The following is a 23,877-nucleotide window of genomic DNA, read 5'->3' as shown; positions in this document are numbered from 1 at the left end:
CCTTTTTACTTCACAATGTTTCCCCTGAAAATTATGAAAAGTTTGGTGTTGAGTTTAATTCTTATTTTGCTAACTTTACTAATTTGATTGCCAACAACCCAGATTCAGTAAACTCAGCTGTATCAGCGCAATCTTGCTTTACAGATTTCTTCACTACATTCAAACAATTGTATTTTGAACATATTGTGGAAGAAATTGACTTGAATAGTAGTAAGCGTAATCACTACTTCAAACCTTGGATTACAATAGCTATTGCCAAGTCCTGTATGACCAAAAATACGCTGTATAATGCATGGGTTAATTCGAGAGGTTCTCCGAATGAAACCATAGCCATGACTGTTTATAAGTCATATCGCGCAAAACTACGTGATATTATAAGATTTCGAAAAAGTTGTTATTTTCGTGATAAATTCACCCGTGCTTCTGGAAATATCAAAAAATGCTGGCAAATTATCAACGAGATAAGATGTAAAACAAACAAACTAACATTTCCAGATTACATCTCTGAGAACGGTCAACTTATACGTGAACGTCGTGTTATCTGTACCCACTTTAACAAGTATTTCACTTCTATCGCTGATAAACTTAACGAGAAGAAGTATGATGATAATTCTAACCCAGTCCTGGTCCCTGATTTTCGTGACTTTCTACATTCTCCTGTTACAAACACTATCTTTCTTAAACCCATGCCATAGTATTTTCTGAGATTAGTGAGATTATTCGTAAACTTAACAGCAACAAGTCATCAGATTTCTCTCCTAGAATTCTTAAGTTATTTAATTATCAGTTCTCCACCATTCTTACTCATCTTTTTAACAACTGTATGAACAACTCATTATTTCCTTCGGAACTTAAAATTGCCAAAGTTTTACCGCTTTTTAAAAGTGGTGACCGTAACTCTGTTTCAAACTATCGACCAATTTCTATACTTCCAGTTTTTTCCAAAATCTTTGAAAAGCTGATACAGTCAAGGTTAATTTCGTTTTTTACAAAGGAAAATGTTCTCCACGAGGGTCAGTTTGGATTCAGAAGTGGGCGTTCGACCATACAGGCACTTAACACGTCTATCTGCAACATTTTAAAAAGTCTGGATCAGAAAAATCACACTTTAGCTATCTTTATAGATTACTCTAAAGCTTTTGATACTATTAAACATTCTATCTTACTTCAAAAGCTGTATCATTACGGAATTAGAGGGAATGCTAATGATCTTCTTGCAAGCTATCTTACAGGAAGATCTCAATATGTTCATTTTGATCAGGACACTTTTTCCGATTGTCTCCCTATAACTTGTGGCGTTCCCCAAGGCTCTGTCTTGGGTCCACTACTTTTTATTTTATATATAAATGACGTAACATCTTGTCAATGTACTTGTGACAATACTGCAGTCTGTACGAGCAATTGTGCAGATAGAAACTTGTTCGTCTTATTTGCAGACGACTGCAATACGTTTATTACAAATGAAACTCTGGGTGGTGCTTTTGAAAAAGCGAACGCACTTCTTTGCAATCTTAAATCTTATATTGATGCCAACTACCTTCATATTAACCTTACTAAATCTAAATTCATGCTCTTCAGAACACCTCGCTCGAAGCCTAATCTTGAGGCTGATAATTATACTTTGACCTATGATGGCTACAATTTACAGCGAGTTAAATGTATCAAGTTTCTAGGGGTGTTTATTGAGGAGTCGCTAAATTGGTCAGATCATATAAACTATATCGGGAAGAAGGTTTCCAAAGTTAATGGTGTGCTTTATCAACTTCGTAAAACCGCCCCTAAAATGTTAAGAATTGCTATTTTTAATGCACTCGTACAGTCGCATCTTTCCTACGGGATCACGGTTTGGGGAAGCAGCACAGCAACTAATAAGTTGAATAAACTTTTTATCAATCAAAAAAAGGCATTAAGAAATGTGTTCGGGATTCGCAGAGTTAACAAACATCAGCAAGGAAATACGAAGCGTGTTTTCAGTGAAAACAAAGTGCTTACCGTGTATGGACTTTATCATAAATTTATTCTCACTGAGGGATTTCAGGTAGTGCATGCTGGTGGTTACCCAACGTTACTAAGAAAACACTTTCAAACTTCAGCTGTTAACGATAAACGGCTTATTTGTCCTAGAGTGTATTATAAAGATAATATGCACAACATGTTATACGCTGTTCCCAGAATCTGGAATGCTGTTAACAACTCAAGTTATCTCACTAGAAATATCACCTCAATTTCATCCTTCAAGAACAATATTAAGCAGTTCATTCTCATGTACCAATCTAATGGTTCAAATAACACATGGGAACCATCCAATCTTGATGCGCAAACATTTTTTGTCACTGCATCTAAGAACCCCGAATCATACTCAGTTACACGTTAACACCATGCATGTTGTTACCATATTGCATGTTTTTGATATTTTGGCATGTGACTGCATGTACGTACATTTACATGTTCAAATTGGACATTTTTTAGATTCTTATTCAAGCTGGGTAATTCCGACTGCATGTGCATGTTCATGTTCAATTTGTGACAATTCTTATTCAGTGTGTGTGATCATTTGAGCTGCGTTTTTAGCTGTTTTACCTTGCTTAATGTTCTATTTTGAATCTTAAATTACCCCCTGAGGGGCATAGCTCCAACACTTCCCCCTCATTAAACGCCCCGTTTCTTTACTATGTGGGGGTTTGATAACCCCCCCATTTTCCGTAACCTTATTTCAGCTGCTTTTCTCACTTGGTGTCGCACAGTACATGTATTGTGCGACACCGGGTGAGAAGAGTCAAACGGGGTTCGAGATGCTCGGGTTTAAGATCACCAGATTACCTGATCTTACTGGAAGTCACAACTTTGACACTACAACTAAAGCATGGACACATACGGGAAAACTCTCTGCATCCTGATGCTGACTATTCCCTCATCTTTCTCACTGATAGCAAATTTATCCCTACTCTACTATTACTACTAAGTTACTGCCTACTACTCTAGTTACCCTGTCTTGACTACCTTTTGATTGGGAAGCTAGTTGAACTTTATTATTTTATTATGGACACATTGGATCTCTGTTAATAACAATTTTTGACATCTGTTGTAATACAGTAATGTATGTGATTTTCGCGTTTTTCCTCATTTATTCTGATCATGGATATTGATTGATACTAAGATTTTCACATTTATGAGAGTTTTTGAATTTTGGTCGCGTAATTTTGATTTTATTTGATTTTTGAACAAAATCTTTATTTAATTAGATTTCACTTTTTTTTTGACCAGTGGCTTACAAGCTTCTGGGTCCTGTTTTGAATTTTTTTGAGTGGATTGTTAGGGCCCTGGCATTTGCCGACAAAGCGGTTTTTATTTTTATGTTTTATAATCCTGTTGATTTGTATATACCGTTTTGAAAATTTTTCAAATCTAAAAAAAAAATCTCAATCTAATGGTTAATAATTTAATATATATGTAGACCAAGCTCTGTGCACGGGATGCTTCCTGGAAGAATCCAGTTCTTTTAGCGGGGCACCCTACCTAAAGCCAAATTGAGATATAATAATCATATTCCTAGAGAAATAATCAGAAATCGAATACCAATCAAATAATATGATATATATGAGTAGTAACCATATTTACTATGCAAAATGCCCCAACCACATAGTGTAAATTTATATAGAATTCAAATTCCATATCATCATTAAACCTCAATACCTAGTCAATATAATAGCCCAAGCAAAATTAAATAACTTCTTATATACCTTACTGTCATACTACAAATTAATTAAACATTTGAAATCTGTTGACCTTAACGAGACCTTCGCGAGGCTGGGGTCAGACGGAGCTCCTTTAGCGATTCTTTCTTTGGAATGAGTCAATCGCAGGAAGGAAAGATGAGAATGTGTCCTCGACTTGGATAAGGGCAATAAAACATTTTGCCAGTTGGCAAGATTGGTGGTAGCAGGGAGATCATTTTTTGGGCAGACAATTGTTCTGCTCAAAACAAGTGTTGGACTTTATTTACTGCCCTATGTTCAATTATCAACAGCCCAGATGTTGACCTGGACAAGATAACGGTCAAGTATGAAGTATCTAGAGCCAGTGCAACCTTTATGAGTGCAGACTCATTCCACCATAAAGTGGAGTTGTCCATTAAACAATCAGGTCAACTTCATGATTATAAGGACTTTGTTCAGGCAGTTGAACAGGTGGGTACTGCGATAAGCATGAACTGCACAGACTTTGAATCGTGGCCAAGGTCCTACGGAACAAGCAACTAAAAAACTAAAGATGTTAAAGTTGTAAGTTTCCAGCGTGGGTCTGTAGAAATGGAATGGAAAACAAATCATGACGAGGTTTCCTTTCATTTCACTCCATTTCTCAGACAAAAAGACGAGAGACTCATTTCCATAAGTTGAAAAATAGCTTTCGCCCAGGAAGAGGCCCGGATAGCTACTCCCAAAAAACAAGACATTATATACGTAAACTGTGCAGGCTTATGGCCCCGAGTAGTAGGGTATTCTGGATGAACTTGCCTGATAGTACAGATATAACAGATCTTAATCGAGTGTTTGACTAAAAATCATCTATTTCTTGTATTATTTACCATTTATTTATGTACAGCATTACTTACAAATATGTTACATTTTTATACGCTTGTTTTTCTTTGCCTCGCGTTACGATATCAATAATTCGCAAATCATTGGTCTTTATGAAGAAAGCCTCATCTGAGTTCTTAATTTAATTTCTAAAGAAAGAAACTTATTTATTATTATCCCGTACTTTCACCAATCAACTCTTCGTTGAAATGCTGGTAGAATTCCGACTATTTTTTAATCCGCTGGGGAGAAGGGAGTGTTTTCGTGTTCTTAAACCACCACCAATCAATTTGTCGTAAAATTTTAGGTCAGAATGATCGCAGATAAAGTTCCCACTAATGTGGCTGTACTTAAGCACTTTTCTCAGAAAACGAAATTTTTAAATTTTCTATTTCAGCATGTCCCCTATTTACAACCAATGTTTCATCACAACAGTTTTAGGCTAATTTTTCGTTTTACTTTCGATGACCAATGGTTTTAACGGGTCATTTTCATCAAAACATGGAGCTTTTGCTGATGTGGCTGTACTTAAGCACTTTTCTCAGAAAACGAAATTTCAAATTTTCTATTTCAGCGTGTCCCCTATTTACAACCAATGTTTCATCACAACAGTTTTAGGCTAATTTTTCGTTTTACTTTCGATGACCAATGGTTTGAACGGGTCATTTTCATCAGAACATGTAGTATTTGCCGATGTGACTGTACTTAAGCACTTTTCTAAGAAATTCAAACTATAATTTTTGATTTTGAGGCACTTTCCGAGAGGTTAGGATGATGAAATCTTGTCAGAAGTCTCAAAAGTCGACAAAGTACCTTAGAAACATGGTGGGTGCAGTTTAAATTGGACAGTAGCTAGCCCAGAGCAATTACAGAATTGAAATCTTTAAAGTCAATTTGCACAAAATGAACCTTGTGTTACTTAAGCACTTTTGTCAGAAAACGGCAGAATGGGAGATCCTATTTCAAATCCTTCTAGCTCCTATATTAAGGCTATACGTCTTCTCTATGATTTTTATCATCATATTTCTCTATGATATTTATCATCACTTTTATCCAACACCACAAAAGATACTCAAAGTCTTCTTAATGAAGTTGCTGCACAGCTGGTTGGTTTGTCAATACATGCTTCTAAAACGGAATTTATGACCATAAACATCAATAATGATAAAGCTAACATCTGTGCAAAAAGCGAAAGATCCTTGGAGCATGTGCAGGACTTCAAATACGTTGGTTCCTACACTGCTGACAACAGTTTTAAAATTTTAAATGGTCAGCATGTATAAAACTTTAAAAGGTGTGGATTATATCTGGTTTCTCAGATTGTGCTTGAGCAAAGTTTTCCAAAGTGTGTGTCAAGCCTGTTCTCCTGTATGGATCAGAGACTTAAACACTGAACTGCTACATTCCTAGACTCCTCTTGAAGGCCAGGAACTTATATTGGAAAAAACATACTTATATTGGAAAAAACATACTAATTTTTTGTCAAATCTAACGGCTTAGTGGCTCAGTTGGTTAATCTGCCTGGCATTGCTTGAGGTACCAGGTTCGATTCCCGACTTTGTCACTAGCCGTGGGATAGCAGCTAAGGATCCTGAGTGGTTTACCGCCCCCCTCCCCCCGGTCCACTCAGCCAAATACTCGAGAAATCGAGTGTGAGGGTTAAATGAGGAGCTGCCCATTGCAGCAAAGTCTCGGGCAAAGAAAGTATGGTACACACTACCTTAACCGTCACTGGCCTTATGTATAATTGAATCCTTCGGCTTCCTGTAATTGGCTGGTTACACACTTGTGTAACAATGTGGCTGTTGGAATGTCCGAAGTAAAATAAGTGTTGAGATAAAAATGGAGACCTTCCTCCCCCTACCTCCATCCTAGCCCAATGAAGAGATAGCTTTGCAGGCCAATGTATGAAGGCTGTAGATCAGGCAGTCTCAACAATCCTGCCTTGGCAACTTCCACAAGTTGAAGGCCTTCAACACAATATACTGTATATATCGAGTTACAGAAGTTAATATCCCCAATCTACTGTGCGCTGTGCTCAATGAAGGAAAATCGTTGAGGAGACTTTACTTTAGCTGAGGATTGCCCAAAGTAAGTAATATCAACAACTTATTAGTAATAAGTTATTACTGTGATATCAGATTGGGTTCTATTGCAATAATTAATTGTAACATTCAATTCCAGTCTAAAAAGGAGTGAAGAAAAATGTACCATCCAATAAACAACCAGACTGAACTGAGCTATATAAACAATATCAATAACATATAGTAGGGCTTGTACTGCTCTAAAATTTAGGAAAAATAATAAAATTAAATCGAATCTCATCAATCAATCGCCAAAATACAGAAAGTTTAAAGATGTCCTCAACATTTAATATAAAGCTTAAATCCCTATAATTAAGGTAGGACATAAATCAGCTAAGTAAATTACCAGTGACATAACGAAAGCCCCTGCGGATCTTGCTGTGCGGAAGGGCTAGGGGGCTACATTGGGGGGCAGCCAAATTGTCATTGGAATGTGGGACAATATTAAAAACTCAACTAAAGTGCTAGCAAAATTGCGCATTTCGCTCTAGAAACACACTTTTTTAGACATTTTACCAAGACCTCTAAGGTCACCTAATTTGTCCAATTTGTCCAAAGGGGGGCACTTTTGGGCAGGGACGCCTTAACCTTTTCTTTCATTAATGAAAGAAAAGGTTAGGGATGATCAAACTATTAGGTCAATAGATCTTGAGAATGCATCAGAAGCAGTGGCATAACGTTGCCTGTTGGCGCCCCCCCCCCCCCCCCCCTGCCGAAAAAGCGCCCCCCTGTTGGCGCCCCCTCCCCTTTTGGTGCCCCTTCCTAAAATTTAACAAATTAGGTGATTTTAGAGAATACGCCGGTAAAATCTCTAAAAAAGTGTGTATCTAGAGCAAAACGCGCAGTTTTGCTAGTACTTTAGTTAAGTTTTCGAAATTGTCCCACATTCAAACGACGATTTGGCCCCCCCTAAGACAGCGCCCCCCTGCACAGCGGGGTCAGCAGGGCCCTTCGTTACGCCACTGATCAGAAGTGTTTTCTGCATAGGTAATATCATGCTATTCCAGCTTTATTAGGGGAGCAGCATAATTGTTTAACCTAAATTACATTTTTGTTAAGCGTCACTTAGTAAAATAAGTGAAACAACAATGTTAGATCTACTCACCTCTACAGTTGTATCTAAATTTTATCACATAATTAGTAAGAAGATAAAAAGGTCATTTTAACAATATTTACATTTAATCAAATCAAGTGTTGCATTTAGTAGAGCACATTACATAGAGAATCGTTAAGAGTAAGGAAAGGTTCACCAATAATCTAGTTTGTTTAATAATTAATATTCAAGGTAGGATTCTAGTGGCGTAACGAAGGGCCCCCCGACCCCGCTGTGCGGGTGGCGCCATCTTAGGGATGGCGCCAAATTGTTGTTTGAATGTGGGACAATTTTGAATAACTTAACAGAGGTACTAGCAAAACTGTGCGTTTTGCTCTAGAAACACACTTTGAAACACACAGGCAACGTTACGTCACTGTAGAATTCCATAATAATATTTATTTACGGTTTCACACTCAACAGGAGTCTTGCTTCATCACCTTTGCACGTCAAGCAATCAAAGTGTATATCGATAAAGTTCACAGTAAGTTTTAAAGTACAATTCAATCGATAAATATTTGAGTGCAAAATCGAAAAACGCTTATTAGATGAAATTAATAATAATTAGTAAAGGTGCCCACTGCAACGAGCAGTTCAGACCATTACCCAAGCAACAACCATTTCATGATGACAATAGGGGGTGTTTATTACTAACGTAAATTACAATCTAAAGAACATAGAATCAAGAATATTTTTTATTTTCTAGATAAAGACATCGTTCCTTTTTTTATGACACAGTAATTTATTGACACTCACAGCTATAATTTTAATCATTGAATCAGTATTTTTATCTATTAACTTATTACACATTTGTGCTCTGCTTTAGCATCACTTGACTATTAAAAAAAATTGTTTGTTCAGGCCATGACCTTATAGTCAGCCAATTGGCCATTGCTATATTATGTGTATATTGTTTGAATATTCTTTCTGATAAAGAGATTGTTCGTAAATTTGAAATTGTCAGTCGATACATTTTCCACTATGCTTTAAGTTGGGTGATAGTGCAAATACTTGACTTTTGACAATTGTACTGAAAAGGACCACATAATTGGTTGTCAGAGCCCTTGGTGACACATTGTGAGTATTTCCTATTTTCAATCCACATATTACATATTAGCCGTAATATTGCGATAGCAGATATATTATGGCGAGGTTAATATTTGAATAAATTTTCCAAAATTAGATGTGACCTTTGTTAGTTTAGTAGTATAGAGGGCCTCATGAACATTTTCTGCTCGATACGCTGAGACAGATATACTTATTTACACTTATTTTGACCATATAACTGATTGCAGTTGATCCTAAAATGGAGTGTTGTTCTCAAATAAAAATTGAGAAAAGAGATTTTTGACCAAACGTTATATATATTAAGCAAACAGTATATTTTAAATTTTTGAATATGTTAATTCTTGTTAATAACGGGTGATACTAATAAAATATTTGTTCCAAATATTATACCATCGACGAGTCCAACTTGGCGCGCGTCTTGGTAGGTTATAATGTATAAACCTACAAAATTCTTGTAGGGTATCAAAAAATAACATAAATGATAAAGCTGAAATAAAAGCAGCCACTCAGTATTATATTTAGATTTAGCAGTTTTTCAGAGATTTAAATTTTTTAAAAAATTTGACATTCATTTGCGCACATTTTATTAAGCTTTTTACTTTTATCGAATTTTTAAAAAGTACTTTCGTGTTTGTTTTATTGTGTCTATTTCAATCTTTGCTCTGAGAATTTATTTTTTCTAGTTAGCTAATCTATTGCTCGCTTTTAGTTAACCGATAACCTAGTCTAGAGTGCGACGTGAAAAGGGTGCGCCGCGCACGCCGCGCGACATAAAATTTGACAATCAACTTGGAAAGTATTGTCTACAAAATGTTTATTTAAAATATTTTTAGAAAAATTAATGCAATTTTACTGTTGACACATTTATTTAATGCCCAGGAAAAGTTACCGGCTGGTGGTGGTACTAGAGTTGGTTTAATTTAAACAGACGGCTTGACCTCGCGCGCGACAACAAGCATGATTTGCACGCGTGGCGTATTCCAACGAGCGTGCTAAATCACTCTACAGTCGATCTACGAGATTGTTCTAAAGGGGTCCCCGACAGTTGAAACCAACTTCAATCGATGTATTTTTGGACGCTGATTCCGAATCACCCCCCATGACATAGGGTTAAAATGCTCCCCTGACGAGATATTGGCGAAAAACTGTCTTGATCACGTGATATGACCGTATAAGGAAGTTAGTCTAATTTCTCGATAGGGTTAGGGTTTCAGCATATGCTTTTGTTAAGGATTGGGTTAGGGTTAGGGTTGGGATCAGATTACAGGGTTAAATTTTCGAATAGTCGTTCAGGACCAGCTAGAGAAGGGGTTGAAAAAGTCACGTGACAGTCGAGTGTAGAGTGATTAATCATCATCCGTATTCCAATGTTCAGGCAGCTACCACGTGACACAATTCAGCCAACCAGAGTACAGGAATCCGCAAAGTTAAAGTTGCAAACTTTTGATCGGCCCGAAAGGGGACTTTTCTGGAGATTTTGAGATAACTCAACAATTACGTTGTCTTGAATTTTCCTCCTGGAGAGGTAACGTTACTTTTAAAAGAGGAACATGTTACAAAAAACCGGAAGTCTCCAACTCTTTTACTTTCAAAGTTAAGCCCCATCCGGTCAGGGTTCCTGGGTGTAACGTGATGCACTACTGGGCCATGCTGCGCATTCAATAATCAATCAATGAAACACAAATTTTAATTTTGAGCACATTTACATAATCGATTAATTTATAACAATTCACTAAAATATATTGCTTATTCTGTGCACAAATTTTTAAAAAAATTACTATTAATTGTATTGTGAAAGGTCAAATTGACGGATGTTACTCGTCTAAATTTCTTCGAAGTAGCGCGCGCCGCTTTCTTCTCGAAATGTTATGGCCCGATGGCAAGTGCTACGAACTAGCGCGCGCCGGCCCAATTATTAACAATGGTCAAAAGGTCAGACAACTAAGTTAAAAAATCTAAATGCCTAAAATATAATACAAATTTTTGCATACACCGAAACGCTATTTCAAAGAGTTTTTTTGAAGACAAGGCTAATTTTAGAACCAAATTGTAGGTTTACAACCTACCAGGACGCGCGCCGAGTTGGATTCGTCGACGGTCCAATATATGGAACAGATATTTTACGAGTATCACCCGTTAAGGAATAAATAACAATTGTATTGTTAGGAGACATTAAGGGTTTTGTTTAAGGTTGTTATTATAGATTGCAGGCTTGTTGTGACAAAAACTCAACATTATAATGTGATTGCTCTATCCAGAGCCCTTGCCCTTGCAGTAGTGAAACAAGCGTGCCCGCAGTGGCGCGAAAGCACATGGTCAGGGAAAATAATATGATTCAATTATTGTTTGAATACTAATTTCTCTCCCATTAAAGTGACCATCATTCATTGGATGGAAAAGATTGTGGCCTTTGTACCAACTATTAATTTCATTATACTTCCATCTCAAGTACAGTATACTTGATACAATTTATAATTCAATTATAATCAAGTGATGCAATAATAGCAAAGCACAATACACAGGTAACGGAAAGTTATTCATTGCTACCAATATCAAATATTATACGAAATATCAACAATTAAATATATGCACATCTACTCCACCATAGGGGCAAGGATGAGGTGACAAACCGCTTGCACTCTTTAGCCTTGCCTCCAGATGTTAGAAATACAGCCTCGTGGGTTAATGTGGCCTTCTTAACATTCAACACTCTTCAAGTGCCCATCCCTCTTCTCATTGTCGTTCTCTTGGTATACTTTTTGAAGAGTCTTTGTCCTGTTTGATAAGCAATTGGGGTGTGAAACCCTTGTGACAAGAAAGGCCTCATCAAATGGAGTCCAAACTCCTCTAGCAGATATGTCAAGCCGAGCTTGGTCACCTGTTATAGTCTTGGGGTTGAGACAGCCACCCTCGTTTACCTTCTGTAGCTGGGGTTTAACTTTCACATCATGACATACCTCACGCAGGAGATTAGCCATTGTGCCTCTGATGTGATTCAATCACAAGTTACATTTTTTTAAATGCAAAAATATAGACTCCTTTATTGAAACCTTCTCAATGGTTGCAGACACATGCTTTACTCTTATTTAATATATTCACCAGACAAGACTTCAAGGAAAATACTAGATCATGAAATTTAGTTAAGATGTGGGGGACCCCCACGATGTGGTTTTAGAAAGATACAATTTTTCCAGTCAAAACTGGCATGGTGTAACGAAGGGCCCCGCTGACCCCGCTGTGCGGGGAGGGGGGGGGGGCCAAATCGTCGTTTGACTGTGGGACATTTTCGAAAACTTAACTAAAGTTCTAGCAAAACTGCGCGTTTTGCTCTAGATACACACCTTTTCAGAGATTTTACCGGTGTATCCTCTAAAATCACCTACTTTGTTCAATTTCAGGGAGGGGCACCAAAATGGGAGGGGGCGCCAACAGGGGGGTGCTTTTTCGGCGGAGGCACCAACAGGCAACGTTACGCCACCGAAGAGAAGAGAGCCATATATGGTTAAATGCGGGGATATAGCGTGTGCTTTAAATAAAACTGTTTTATTAATATTCTATCACCTGTAGCTATTCCCTACCCATTATTGGTTATCGCATAGTAAAGGAATTAGACATTTTAAATTTCAGAAAATCTTAGTTTGCTGTAAAAAAGTGGATAAATCTCTTGTGATTGAGTCAGATTTATTTAGAAAAAGGATGAATATAATGATAAATGAATATAATCTGATTTGTTCCATTGTAAGCGATGGCAGAAGAGGAGCCACCATTGTACAAAGATGTACCAGAGAACTCAGGAGCACCTCCGCCAACCTACCAGTCTGATGTGGCTGCTGAGGAAGCTCGTCCTGTAAGTAATCATATTACAATTATCTTTGCTCCAAACAAATCCTTGACAGCATTGTGAGATTATGTCATTCAGTGGATAATTTCATTGATTTAAATCTAGAGATTGTTGCCACGATAGATGTCTTTTTATGAAAGAGGCAAGAGCAGTGACGTTTCTGCCATCTTGACAACATGTTTACATAATGGGCAGTTTAAGCGCATATTTATGTGAGGGGTTTTGTAGTTTTAATTGTTGTAAATCGGCTCAATATAAGAATTGTCACTTATAATGCTTCCTGGAATTCGATAGAATTTGCTGCAGAAGGTTTAGATCACGACAGGCTCTGTAACCTAATCATCTGTTATTCCATATACGGTTTATTACCCATCAAAACAATAATTGGGTTATCCCCAAGACATTATACAATTTAACTCTGCACCGCTGACAAACTGTTTTAAACTTCAATCTTAACCGATAGCTTAAGGTATCAACTTTCAGATTCAACCTCCATAATCTTTATATATGCAATGTATGTTGATAATCTTGCATGCACAAATTTCAAATATTTATTGATGCATAAACTTTAATTTCATCTTTTAAGCAAAGCTATCACGTTGTATCTATGAAACTCCTATAACTCATTATCACTCCTGTGACATTTACAGCAAAACTCGAGCATGATGTAAACTGTAAAGATGTAATTCAGAATAACGGGTTCTTAATCCTAAACGATATTTAAATGGCTGTCAAGAGATGGCTAAAAAACCATTAGTAACCTCTAGAACTGCTATATAAGTGCGAATCTACTTTCAGCAGTTCCTATTTAGAGGTCATGTTATTTGCGAAGCTATGTTACTTTACCGTACATTCTAGAGACCACTTTTATGGGGCATTTGATTACTGTGAGCAGATTTTCCATAAAAATATCATACGATGATATGCTTTTTTTAAATATCACAATCTGACATTATATTATTACATTAGTAAATGTCAATATATATCTGTTTTAGAGTACCCAGGTTAAACGCCTGGTCCCTTATCAGGGACCTTATGTTGGATCAAATCTCCAGGTTAGGTCAGATCTCCTGGTCCATATAAGATAATATCAAGATATGCCCTCAAAGTAAAACCACGGGGTAATGTAGCACTCTGCACTGATATAGTAAAGCTAATACATAGTAGTACTTAGTAGCTGTTTCGAGATCTCATTCAGATTTCTAGGGTAACGTGCCTCTAAGGAGAAGAGATAAGGTCCCTCTCAACCAGGGCCGCTAAGATACACTATTTTAACTAATCATATTTCAGGTTATGTCCGGTACAGAACCCCCTCCCTCCTACGACTCACTGTTTGGTAAGATAAAAGAGGCACGAACAGAACATGGCAACAGTTTCGGTTTCTTTAAGGCTTTGTTGGCAATCCTAGGGGCTGCCATTGGAGGTTAGTTCAAAACAACGGTGCACACTGATCACTGTAATATTATTATAGTCGTTATTATCTGGATGTTAATATATTGGATTTATTTACACCATTTTGTTCGAGATAAATAGGACAAGGCACGAAATTAAACATTAAAGAATAATCAACTAATAAATTTGTTTAAATGCAATGATTTGATCATTCGTGTTATTTCAAAGAGATTCAAACAATTGAGTCCAAGTAAATACTACTTTTTGAGTAACAATAATAATAATAATTTTCTATTTGCTAAGTCATATAATATGCACTTTGTGATTGTTTCTCCCGTTTTTCTTCCCTTGCGTTGCAAGCCCTGTATCTTGTAAAAACAACCACTTTTGTAGATACACACAGTCTCTACGCCTTTGTCCTCTGGTCCCTAGGGTCAGCTGACTCCGGGCCAGAGGAAAATTACTGATTGCCAAGGTTTGATGCCTAAGCAGTCGAGATCTCTTATTGAGACCCGATTTAATAATAAATTGAAGTTTAATAACACCACTTTTAAGATAAAACTTATACTCAGCAGTGTTTAATCTAAAATCAAGTTATTAAATACTGAACTAACTCTCACCCCCCCCCCCCCCCAGGTATCGTATGTGTAGCGTGTGTCGCCGCCCTGATGGCATTCCCTATCGCCCAGCTGGTTATAGGACTCCAGAACCAGGATCAATGTACCATTAACAATAAGATCCCCCTCTTCCTGATAGTCAGTGGGGCTTGTGGGTGTGCTGCGGCTGTTCTTCAGATAATGGATCAGATGTGTTGTAGTGATACAGACAGCAGTGGAGAGAGTGAGTTTTATTTCTCTACATCATATTCAACATATTTAACATGTTTAACATATTTAACATATATTTAACATATTTAACGTATTTAACGTATTTAACGTATTTAACATATCTACATAATATTTAACACGCCATATATCTTTGATTAGATTCATCATAGTTCAGAGCAGATATATGTTAAGAGAAATGTTGAAATGTTGATTTGGTCGGTAAACTTTTTTATAATGAGTCTGAGTGTGACATGTCCCGTATTATATTGGTAAAGCTATTCCGACTACGTTGCTATTTGACACGCTGAACAGCCGAACAAACGCACCAGCTCGTACCTGACACCTCCCTGTCGTGTACCATTCTGTTCTTATTGTACCTAGCCAGGTCATTATATACCCAAGACTGTCCTTTGTGATTATAGTTGTATTGTTGAATCGATTAATTGAACTCCAAAATCGCTGTTGCATGTCCAATATCCATTATAATGAAGGGTATTGTTGAAACTTTCTCTCGTTGCCTCAAATCTACAGATTATTTCTTTTCAATAGCTTAATTTATAGAGCATTAGGTCGGGATGATAAAAATTTAAATCCGGGTTTCAAGTACAATTCATCCGTAGGGCGGTACACATTCTGGGAAACACGTCTCATCTGAAATAACCAGAAAATATCATTTGATAAGAATCGATCTGAAAAAAAATGTTCAGCCTCTGTTCCAGGAATTTGTTCGATCGAAATTGTAATTCTGGAAATCTATTTGCAGTAATCGAATTCATATAACGAATTCTTTCAAAAGTATATGCAGTCATATATCTCTTGAGATGTATTGAATAATATGTACTCTATTTGACCTGTCTTTCTTCAAGGTAAAGATTAAAGAAGGTGTTTGAAAATATCACCAATTTATGAAAATTTTGCGGTATAATTATTAATGATCATATTATTATCCTTATTTCAATTCGACGCCAACATTTTGAAAAAAATGTGGCTAAGATGGGAGTGGTTTATTTTTGGCAGCTAGCCTAAATCTTTTTAGCTCCTATAAGCTGATGTTGAAACAGGTTCAAATATTGTTGGAAAGGTGTGGTGTTTAAGTAGTTGTAGTTTATACAAATAAAAGTCTAGTAAACATTACAAAATATGTACCTAAACTACTATACCTCGCATTAGTAAACCAGACCCAAATTAATGGATTTTGAGAAAAAATTCGACCTTTCAATGTATCCACAGCCAATATTACAGCGACCGTATTTTTCAAGGAATATTTTCGTCAGAGTAAGCTAAAGGAAACTCCAGCTTGTAAATGAAATACTTTAATGTGCTCAAATATGGATTACTAGAACTGTTCTCAGCAAGTTTTAAAGCACGTCACAAGCTGAGTACATTCTATCAAGTTTCGAGATAAGGTTGCCAAAATAATCATAATAATGTAATTAAACAACATAATAATGTAATTTAACAACAAAATTATGTAAATTAACTTATAACTAATAATAATGTAACTTAATAATAATGTAACTTAAGGTTGTTATGTATGAGATATTGGATGTATTTTAATGGTAGTATTATATCGTCAAGGTTTGTAGTAGTTATATTAGTGTAGTTAATGATATTTCTTAATTGGCTTACTTAACAGCTCACTATGTAACCAGAGCGACAAGCTTGAAACTGGCTGGAGGGGGTTCGTAGTCCTCCAGCGGCCAGCATAACAAACCTGTGCTTCATTTGTTAATATCCTAAGAAATCCTATAGATCGAAAGGGAGATTTAAATTCAGGCTGTGATTTCCAGAATAATCCAAGTTAATTGTAAGACTTAAATAGTTACTTTCTAATTTAAATAGTTTGAGCTGTAATCGTAACTAGTCCAGATTTAGCGGATGTTTCAATTCAACCCGGAGTACGGGGTCGGTTTTAGAGCTATCTGTCCTCACTGTCCTCACTGTCCTCTAGTTGTCAGTATTGCTTTGTGTTAACCTGTTTCCTGATCGAACATTTTCTTATTACATCTGTTTCGTGTGGCTGACTGTGATTCCAATACAATCGATTCTAAACTGTGTATTTTACATTCAAGATTAACACAGTACACACTAAGGGTCGGTGTGCACTATGCAATGTTCACTATGCAATGTTCACTATGCAATGTGCACTATGCAATATGCACTATACAATATGCACTATGCAATGTTCACTATGCAATGTGCACTATGAACTGTGCACTATGCACTATGCAATATACACTTTGCACTATGCACTGTGCACTAGCACTGTGCATTCTTTTCTACCAGTTTACAGTAATTCACGCTCAGATGACTGGAATGTACCAAGCATGTGCTAGAATTGAAGGCTATGTTAAATTACGAAAAATGTTGAACAATTCAAAGCTGATTTACTCAAATTATGCTCCTAAGTGTACGTAAGAATGTTATTCAGTTCTTGGTTGATTTGTCGAGCTGGCTCAGATACTATGTAAACAGGTGTGACCTAGCTTATCATTTTGTACAGCCTCAAATTCATCATGATAAGTTATAAGATAAGGATTTACTAACGTTACTTCAACTGTTACTAATGTTACTAATGATCAGAGCTATGATTTGAAGGTGTTTTAGGTGAACAATGGTTATTGTATGTGCAGACACAGCAGGCAGACATAATACCGACTACCATAATACCACATGTCTATAGTTAATCAAATTTACAAGTGTGACTAGTGTCACACTCTTATTTCAGAAAAAAGAATTACGAAGTTTGAAAATAAAATGTGAAAGTGCATGCGGCATGGATAAGAGTCAATATCTCTTATTTCTGTATTGTTCTTTATTATTTCTTAACGCTATCATTACCTTCATTAATGCTATCATTACCTTCACAGTTCATATAATAAGTCACACATTATAGAATAGAGATGCACAGTGCACAGTGCAAACGCAATACCATATACTGTTTGCTGCACCTTTAAATGAACTTGGTCAGTACTCATCAGGGTAGTACTCACTACTCAGCAGGGTAGTACTCACTACTCAGCAGGGTAGTACTCACTACTCAGCAGGGTAGTACTCACTACCCAGCAGCTCAGGGTAGTACTCACTATTCAGCAGGGTAGTACTCACTACTCAGCAGGGTAGTACTCACTACTCAGCAGGGTAGTACTCACTACCCAGCAGGGTAGTACTCACTACTCAGCAGGGTAGTACTCACTACCCAGCAGGGTAGTACTCACTACCCAGCAGGGTAGTACTCACTACCCAGCAGGGTAGTACTCACTACCCAGCAGGGTAGTACTCACTACTCAGCAGGGTAGTACTCACTACTCAGCAGGGTAGTACTCACTACTCAGCAGGGTAGTACTCACTACTCAGCAGGGTAGTACTCACTACCCAGCAGGGTAGTACTCACTACCCAGCAGGGTAGTACTCACTACCCAGCAGGGTAGTACTCACTACCCAGCAGGGTAGTACTCACTACCCAGCAGGGTAGTACTCACTACCCAGCAGGGTAGTACTCACTACCCAGCAGGGTAGTACTCACTACCCAGCAGGGTAGTACTCACTACCCAGCAGGGTAGTACTCACTACCCAGCAGGGTAGTACTCACTACTCAGCAGGGTAGTACTCACTACTCAGCAGGGTAGTACTCACTACTCAGCAGGGTAGTACTCACTACTCAGCAGGGTAGTACTCACTACTCAGCAGGGTAGTACTCACTACTCAGCAGGGTAGTACTCACTACTCAGCAGGGTAGTACTCACTACTCAGCAGGGTAGTACTCACTACTCAGCAGGGTAGTACTCACTACTCAGCAGGGTAGTACTCACTACTCAGCAGGGTAGTACTCACTACTCAGCAGGGTAGTACTCACTACTCAGCAGGGTAGTACTCACTACTCAGCAGGGTAGTACTCACTACTCAGCAGGGTAGTACTCACTACTCAGCAGGGTAGTACTCACTACTCAGCAGGGTAGTACTCACTACTCAGCAGGGTAGTACTCACTACTCAGCAGGGTAGTACTCACTACTCAGCAGGGTAGTACTCACTACTCAGCAGGGTAGTACTCACTACTCAGCACTGCTGAGTAGTGAGTACTACCCTGCTGAGTCAGCAGGGTAGTACTCACTACTCAGCAGGGTAGTACTCACTACTCAGCAGGGTAGTACTCACTACTCAGCAGGGTAGTACTCACTACTCAGCAGGGTAGTACTCACTACCCAGCAGGGTAGTACTCACTACCCAGCAGGGTAGTACTCACTACCCAGCAGGGTAGTACTCACTACCCAGCAGGGTAGTACTCACTACCCAGCAGGGTAGTACTCACTACCCAGCAGGGTAGTACTCACTACTCAGCAGGGTAGTACTCACTACTCAGCAGGGTAGTACTCACTACTCAGCAGGGTAGTACTCACTACTCAGCAGGGTAGTACTCACTACTCAGCAGGGTAGTACTCACTACCCAGCAGGGTAGTACTCACTACCCAGCAGGGTAGTACTCACTACCCAGCAGGGTAGTACTCACTACTCAGCAGGGTAGTACTCACTACTCAGCAGGGTAGTACTCACTACTCAGCAGGGTAGTACTCACTACTCAGCAGGGTAGTACTCACTACTCAGCAGGGTAGTACTCACTACTCAGCAGGGTAGTACTCACTACTCAGCAGGGTAGTACTCACTACTCAGCAGGGTAGTACTCACTACTCAGCAGGGTAGTACTCACTACTCAGCAGGGTAGTACTCACTACTCAGCAGGGTAGTACTCACTACCCAGCGATGTTTGTTAGCTGCAGTCGCCCCAAAGTAATGATGAGATAAATCTTACAATTATTGGAAGTAGTCATGGAAAGCGTGAAAACGCCTCGAGGTGGGTCGTTTTCATGCTTTCCATGACTACTTCAGGGTATTCTAGTGTACACTCATTTGAAAAATGTAATGTTTCCCTCATCTCAAAATTATGAATGGAAGGTATCAATGGAAGGCTGATATAATCAATGTAAACCAGATTGACATGTCTACATTCCACAACGTACCGTACCTGGACTCTAAATCCAATTTGGTTTAAGCTAAATGCCGGGTATTATATAGCTCTCTCCCAAATTATGTCACAATTCTCAGGGCTGACAATGAAATTAGGTGCTCTGTAGAGTGAGTGTACACAGAGTAATCACATGTGTGTGTTACCATGTGGCCAGGTAGCAGTCTACTGCTGTCTACTATACACTGTGTAGTAGACACTGTGTAGTACACAGTGTGTAGTACACACTCCTTCCTATCTTATTATTAGTTGAGTACCAGAATAATCCCTCAGTGTCACTTGTTATGATAACTTTGTGTGTAATAAAAGACTGTCAGCCCCACGTAATGTACAGTAGCTAACTACTGACTGTTGTGAACTAGTACAGGTAGAGATTGTGTAGAAGATAGTGCTAAATACACAGAAAGTCGGGGTGGCCACCTGTGTAGTACTAGTGACTAGTGTACTTATGATATCAACATACAGGGAACTGTGTGGCTGTGTTACTCTGTGTGACTCTGTGTGACTCTGTGTGACTCTGTGAGACTCTGTGAATCTGTGACTGTGTGACTCTGTGATCTGTGACTCTGTGACTGTTTGTACGTGTGCGTCTCTAAAAGTCTATACCGCAGCTGCTTGTGTTTACATTGTAAGGAATGTACCCGCGCTCCTTTGTAAATATCTTTTATTTGTATTGTTGATATCCGTAATACACCATGTGAGCCGTGAGGCGTCTGCTTTGATTGCCGTTAAGTTATGCATATTGCATAATTTGTGTATTTATTGCATAGTATGTATAATTATGACAAACGAAAGCTCCTGTATACATTTTCTTGTTTCGCTATTCACATAATTTTGTAAAGAATCTTACAATAAAGAAAAGTAAGTTTAAGAACTGAACCATGTGTCTCAGTAGTAACTGGTAGCTTCAATTATATACGGCTACTTAGATAAAACGAGGAGCTCACATTTCAACTTATTGAGCACTCTCAATCATCAGCTCAACAGCGCAACAGCGCAACATGGGCAACCAGCTGTAGCCCTTATAACATTCTAGAACTGCGAGGTATATATACACTGTACCATAAGCTGCTGTAATGAGGATGAAGCTGTGGTATTGTATATGATTATGGTGGCTGTGGCCTGTGTGATGCTTCTTAAATTGTGTGCTTCTTAAGTCGTGATTATTCCGTACATATCAACAAACAGTACTATACATTTTCACGTGACAAGCAGAAATTTGAAATGTTTGTGTTTCGCAGGGCTTCCGGGGAAACGCACATTTGTTGTCCTTGTGAAAATTATAGTCGCGCATTGAAATTACAAAGTTTATAAGGCAGACGAAGCGCATTAATTCGATTAATATTTTACTTAATGGCAGTGGTAGTAAACAGGAACTATTCAGCTAATTCTGTTCACGTAATTGACTTATTGTCAACCAGTTTATTAGATTATGTGACACGGTAATTTTGGTATTATTTTAGGCAGCAAATTATTACGATGAGTACAAAAATACTACATCAACTAGCGCGGTTCGATATAATGTGCCTACTGCGTACAATAAAATGTTTTATTAAAATCATTCAATGCTATTATAATCCCTCACAAAGCGGCATTCGCATTATTTGAAGTATAAAAACTGTGAGATCCAAAGAGAAGCATATCTTTCCTATGACAATATTAACATTAAAATACAACGTATTATTCATGTAATCTAGCGGTGGAAAGATAAGTCTACTTAAGATGTACCTTAGATCAGATTACGTCCATAACATCATTGCATCCACCAAAAGTAACTTACCGTGTGCCTATGTTACTCGCCTACAAGCACCAATATCATCACTTCGCTACTGCTTAATTAGTTACATGTTACATGTTACGCTGGGAGGCGTTTAATTAGTAGGGGCTGATAAATAAGGCGGCTCCTTCAACTGGGCCATCTTCTTCAACATGATTCTCGTTGCGATTCATTTCCTAGTCTCGTGTTTTACTGTTCCACCCGCAATTACGGCAATTTCTTTCCCGTAGAATGTGAGAATTCTTCTAAAGATGAGAATTGAGTAGAAATTTACTAAACTTGAGGATCTAGCAACTGCTACGTTGCTCACAACGCGGCTACTGTTTGCTCATATTGTGGATTATATACTGGTGGTCGGGTACTGGCGGTGTTTTGTCTTGTTAAATTGAACCAAGTGCTAAAAATATATTATACATGTTATAGCACAGTACAAGCGAAGTGCTCTGTTTTACTCGGATAAGTCAGAAGGAAAGGAGTAGATTTCCCCATCTAGCTAATTTGGGTTAATAGATAAAAGTGCCGTCACCAATTCCCACAGGTTTTTCTTACCATCCTGTAGTTAGACATGTAGACCCGATGGCGCGGTGTTGGGTCTGATTTCAACCTAGACTATAATATAGACTAGAGCTAGGGTTGTATCATGTATACAGAAAAGCAGACGAGTGTTTTACATTCACTAGCACACTCAATAGTGTTTCCGGATTATTACACTACATATTGGATTACAGGACAGACACAACCAAGTGTATTATATAATAATGACACAATAACTCAGTGATGATCAGGAATACTACAGGGACATTATAAGTGACAATAATAACAGTGCCATTACACTAATTGTGGCACAACTACACTACGATACTAATTACACTTTACAGTGACACTGACTAGACTCTACACTGTACACTCTATTAAGTTACACTAATATTTCAGGAAGGAGCAAGTGTCCGTGTCTAGGTTTTATCCTTCATCTCTTGAATCTCTTCTGTTTTGCTTGGTTCATCTGCGGTAACGTGTGGGTCTACAAAATTCACAAGACTGTCGACTACGGTGAGATTACATTTATTACACTTTCATTTAAAGTGATTTTTATCTTCGCCTTTATCTTATCTTCTTATCTGTAAAATTGTCGGTTGAATATTATTCAGCGTGTAAGACTGAAAGGGTTTTAGTAAATAGGTTGTGTACTTTTCTGTAGGATATGAAAACAGTTTTACTCAAAGAGTCAAAGTCCTATTTCGTCACGTTCTTTGACATTATATTTAGAATTTTCTCGGGTTCGCTGTATCATTTTCAGTGAGGAAGAGAAAGATATGAGGAGTATCGAATTTCTCTCTTTTGATTATACAATATGTATTGTTTACCGGTTAGTTACAAAAATGAAATAATAAAAAACCACATTCCAGACGACCCTGCATCAGAAGAGTATTGTGGGAAGCTAGTGTACTTGTTTGCGTTCTGGAGTATTACTGCAGTGTACGTAGCACTAGGGGCCACGTGTGTCATAGGATGTGGCTGTGTCTGCCTTATGGCATGTCTTGGTTAAAGTTAATTGACAGGGTTTTTGAAGCAGGATTATAAATGAATCAGAAGATTGTTAAATGTATATTTTAGTTGTGTTGAAATAGTTCTGGATTGTTATTAGCATTTAAACGTGACTGTTTTTCCACGTCAAAGTTAGAAATTTTACTAATTTACTTTTAATTGTAAATCCTGTGCACATTTTCTTTTAATTTCTTGTAAGTGCAATTACTGCTTGATTATCATTAGGATTAACGAATAACCTTTTTTTACACACAGAAGATTCACACTCATTTTATCACGGTTTATTGATTGCAAATTTACATGATATCTATGGTTTTAGGTTTCTAGAAGACGTAAATAAAATGTTTATATCTTAAACGATGTATCTTCTAATACTGTTTTGAAATAGATTGAAATAATCCGTGGCTTATTTATTATCATGCTGGAAATTAGACGTTGTGTCTATCACAAGAATTGTTGTAGCAAAATCTTTAGCTACAATCAAAGCAGTGAACGTCATTGCCATGTCTAGGTGTAAACTGTTGGCAAGGTAAAATTTGCACCGCCTAAACTACGGTGCCCGGTGCTATCGCCCGATTGACACACTAATAGTTCCTGCTCAATTTAACGTAACCTTGTAAACACTGTAGGGAATAGTAAGCTTATAATTGTG

The 23,877-nt window shown here is 37.8% G+C and overlaps 1 protein-coding gene across 2 annotated transcripts in view; it reads left to right on the top strand.

Annotated features, from left to right (window-relative positions):
- The window catches only part of LOC134826399 (large ribosomal subunit protein uL14), a 91,348-nt gene extending 67,727 nt beyond the window's left edge, over positions 1–23,621 (top strand). Inside the window, exons 2-6 of one of the 2 annotated variants that reach the window (XM_063838752.1) lie at positions 12,566–12,669; positions 13,954–14,086; positions 14,692–14,895; positions 22,614–22,730; positions 23,087–23,621. In XM_063838752.1, coding sequence (XP_063694822.1) covers positions 12,568–12,669; positions 13,954–14,086; positions 14,692–14,895; positions 22,614–22,730; positions 23,087–23,226 — 696 coding nt within the window. In that variant the 5' untranslated portion in view covers positions 12,566–12,567 and the 3' untranslated portion in view covers positions 23,227–23,621. Of the gene's footprint in view, positions 1–12,563; positions 12,670–13,953; positions 14,087–14,691; positions 14,896–22,613; positions 22,731–23,086 lie in introns of both variants that reach the window. The other variant, XM_063838751.1, reaches the window with a different exon arrangement.
- The last annotated feature ends 256 nt before the right edge of the window (positions 23,622–23,877 follow it).

The sequence above is a fragment of the Bolinopsis microptera genome, chromosome 2 (genome assembly GCF_026151205.1).
Source record: "Bolinopsis microptera isolate Bmic1 chromosome 2, MBARI_Bmic_1.0, whole genome shotgun sequence".
Lineage (NCBI taxonomy): Eukaryota > Metazoa > Ctenophora > Tentaculata > Lobata > Bolinopsidae > Bolinopsis > Bolinopsis microptera.
This window is presented reverse-complemented; position numbering and strand designations above follow the sequence as displayed.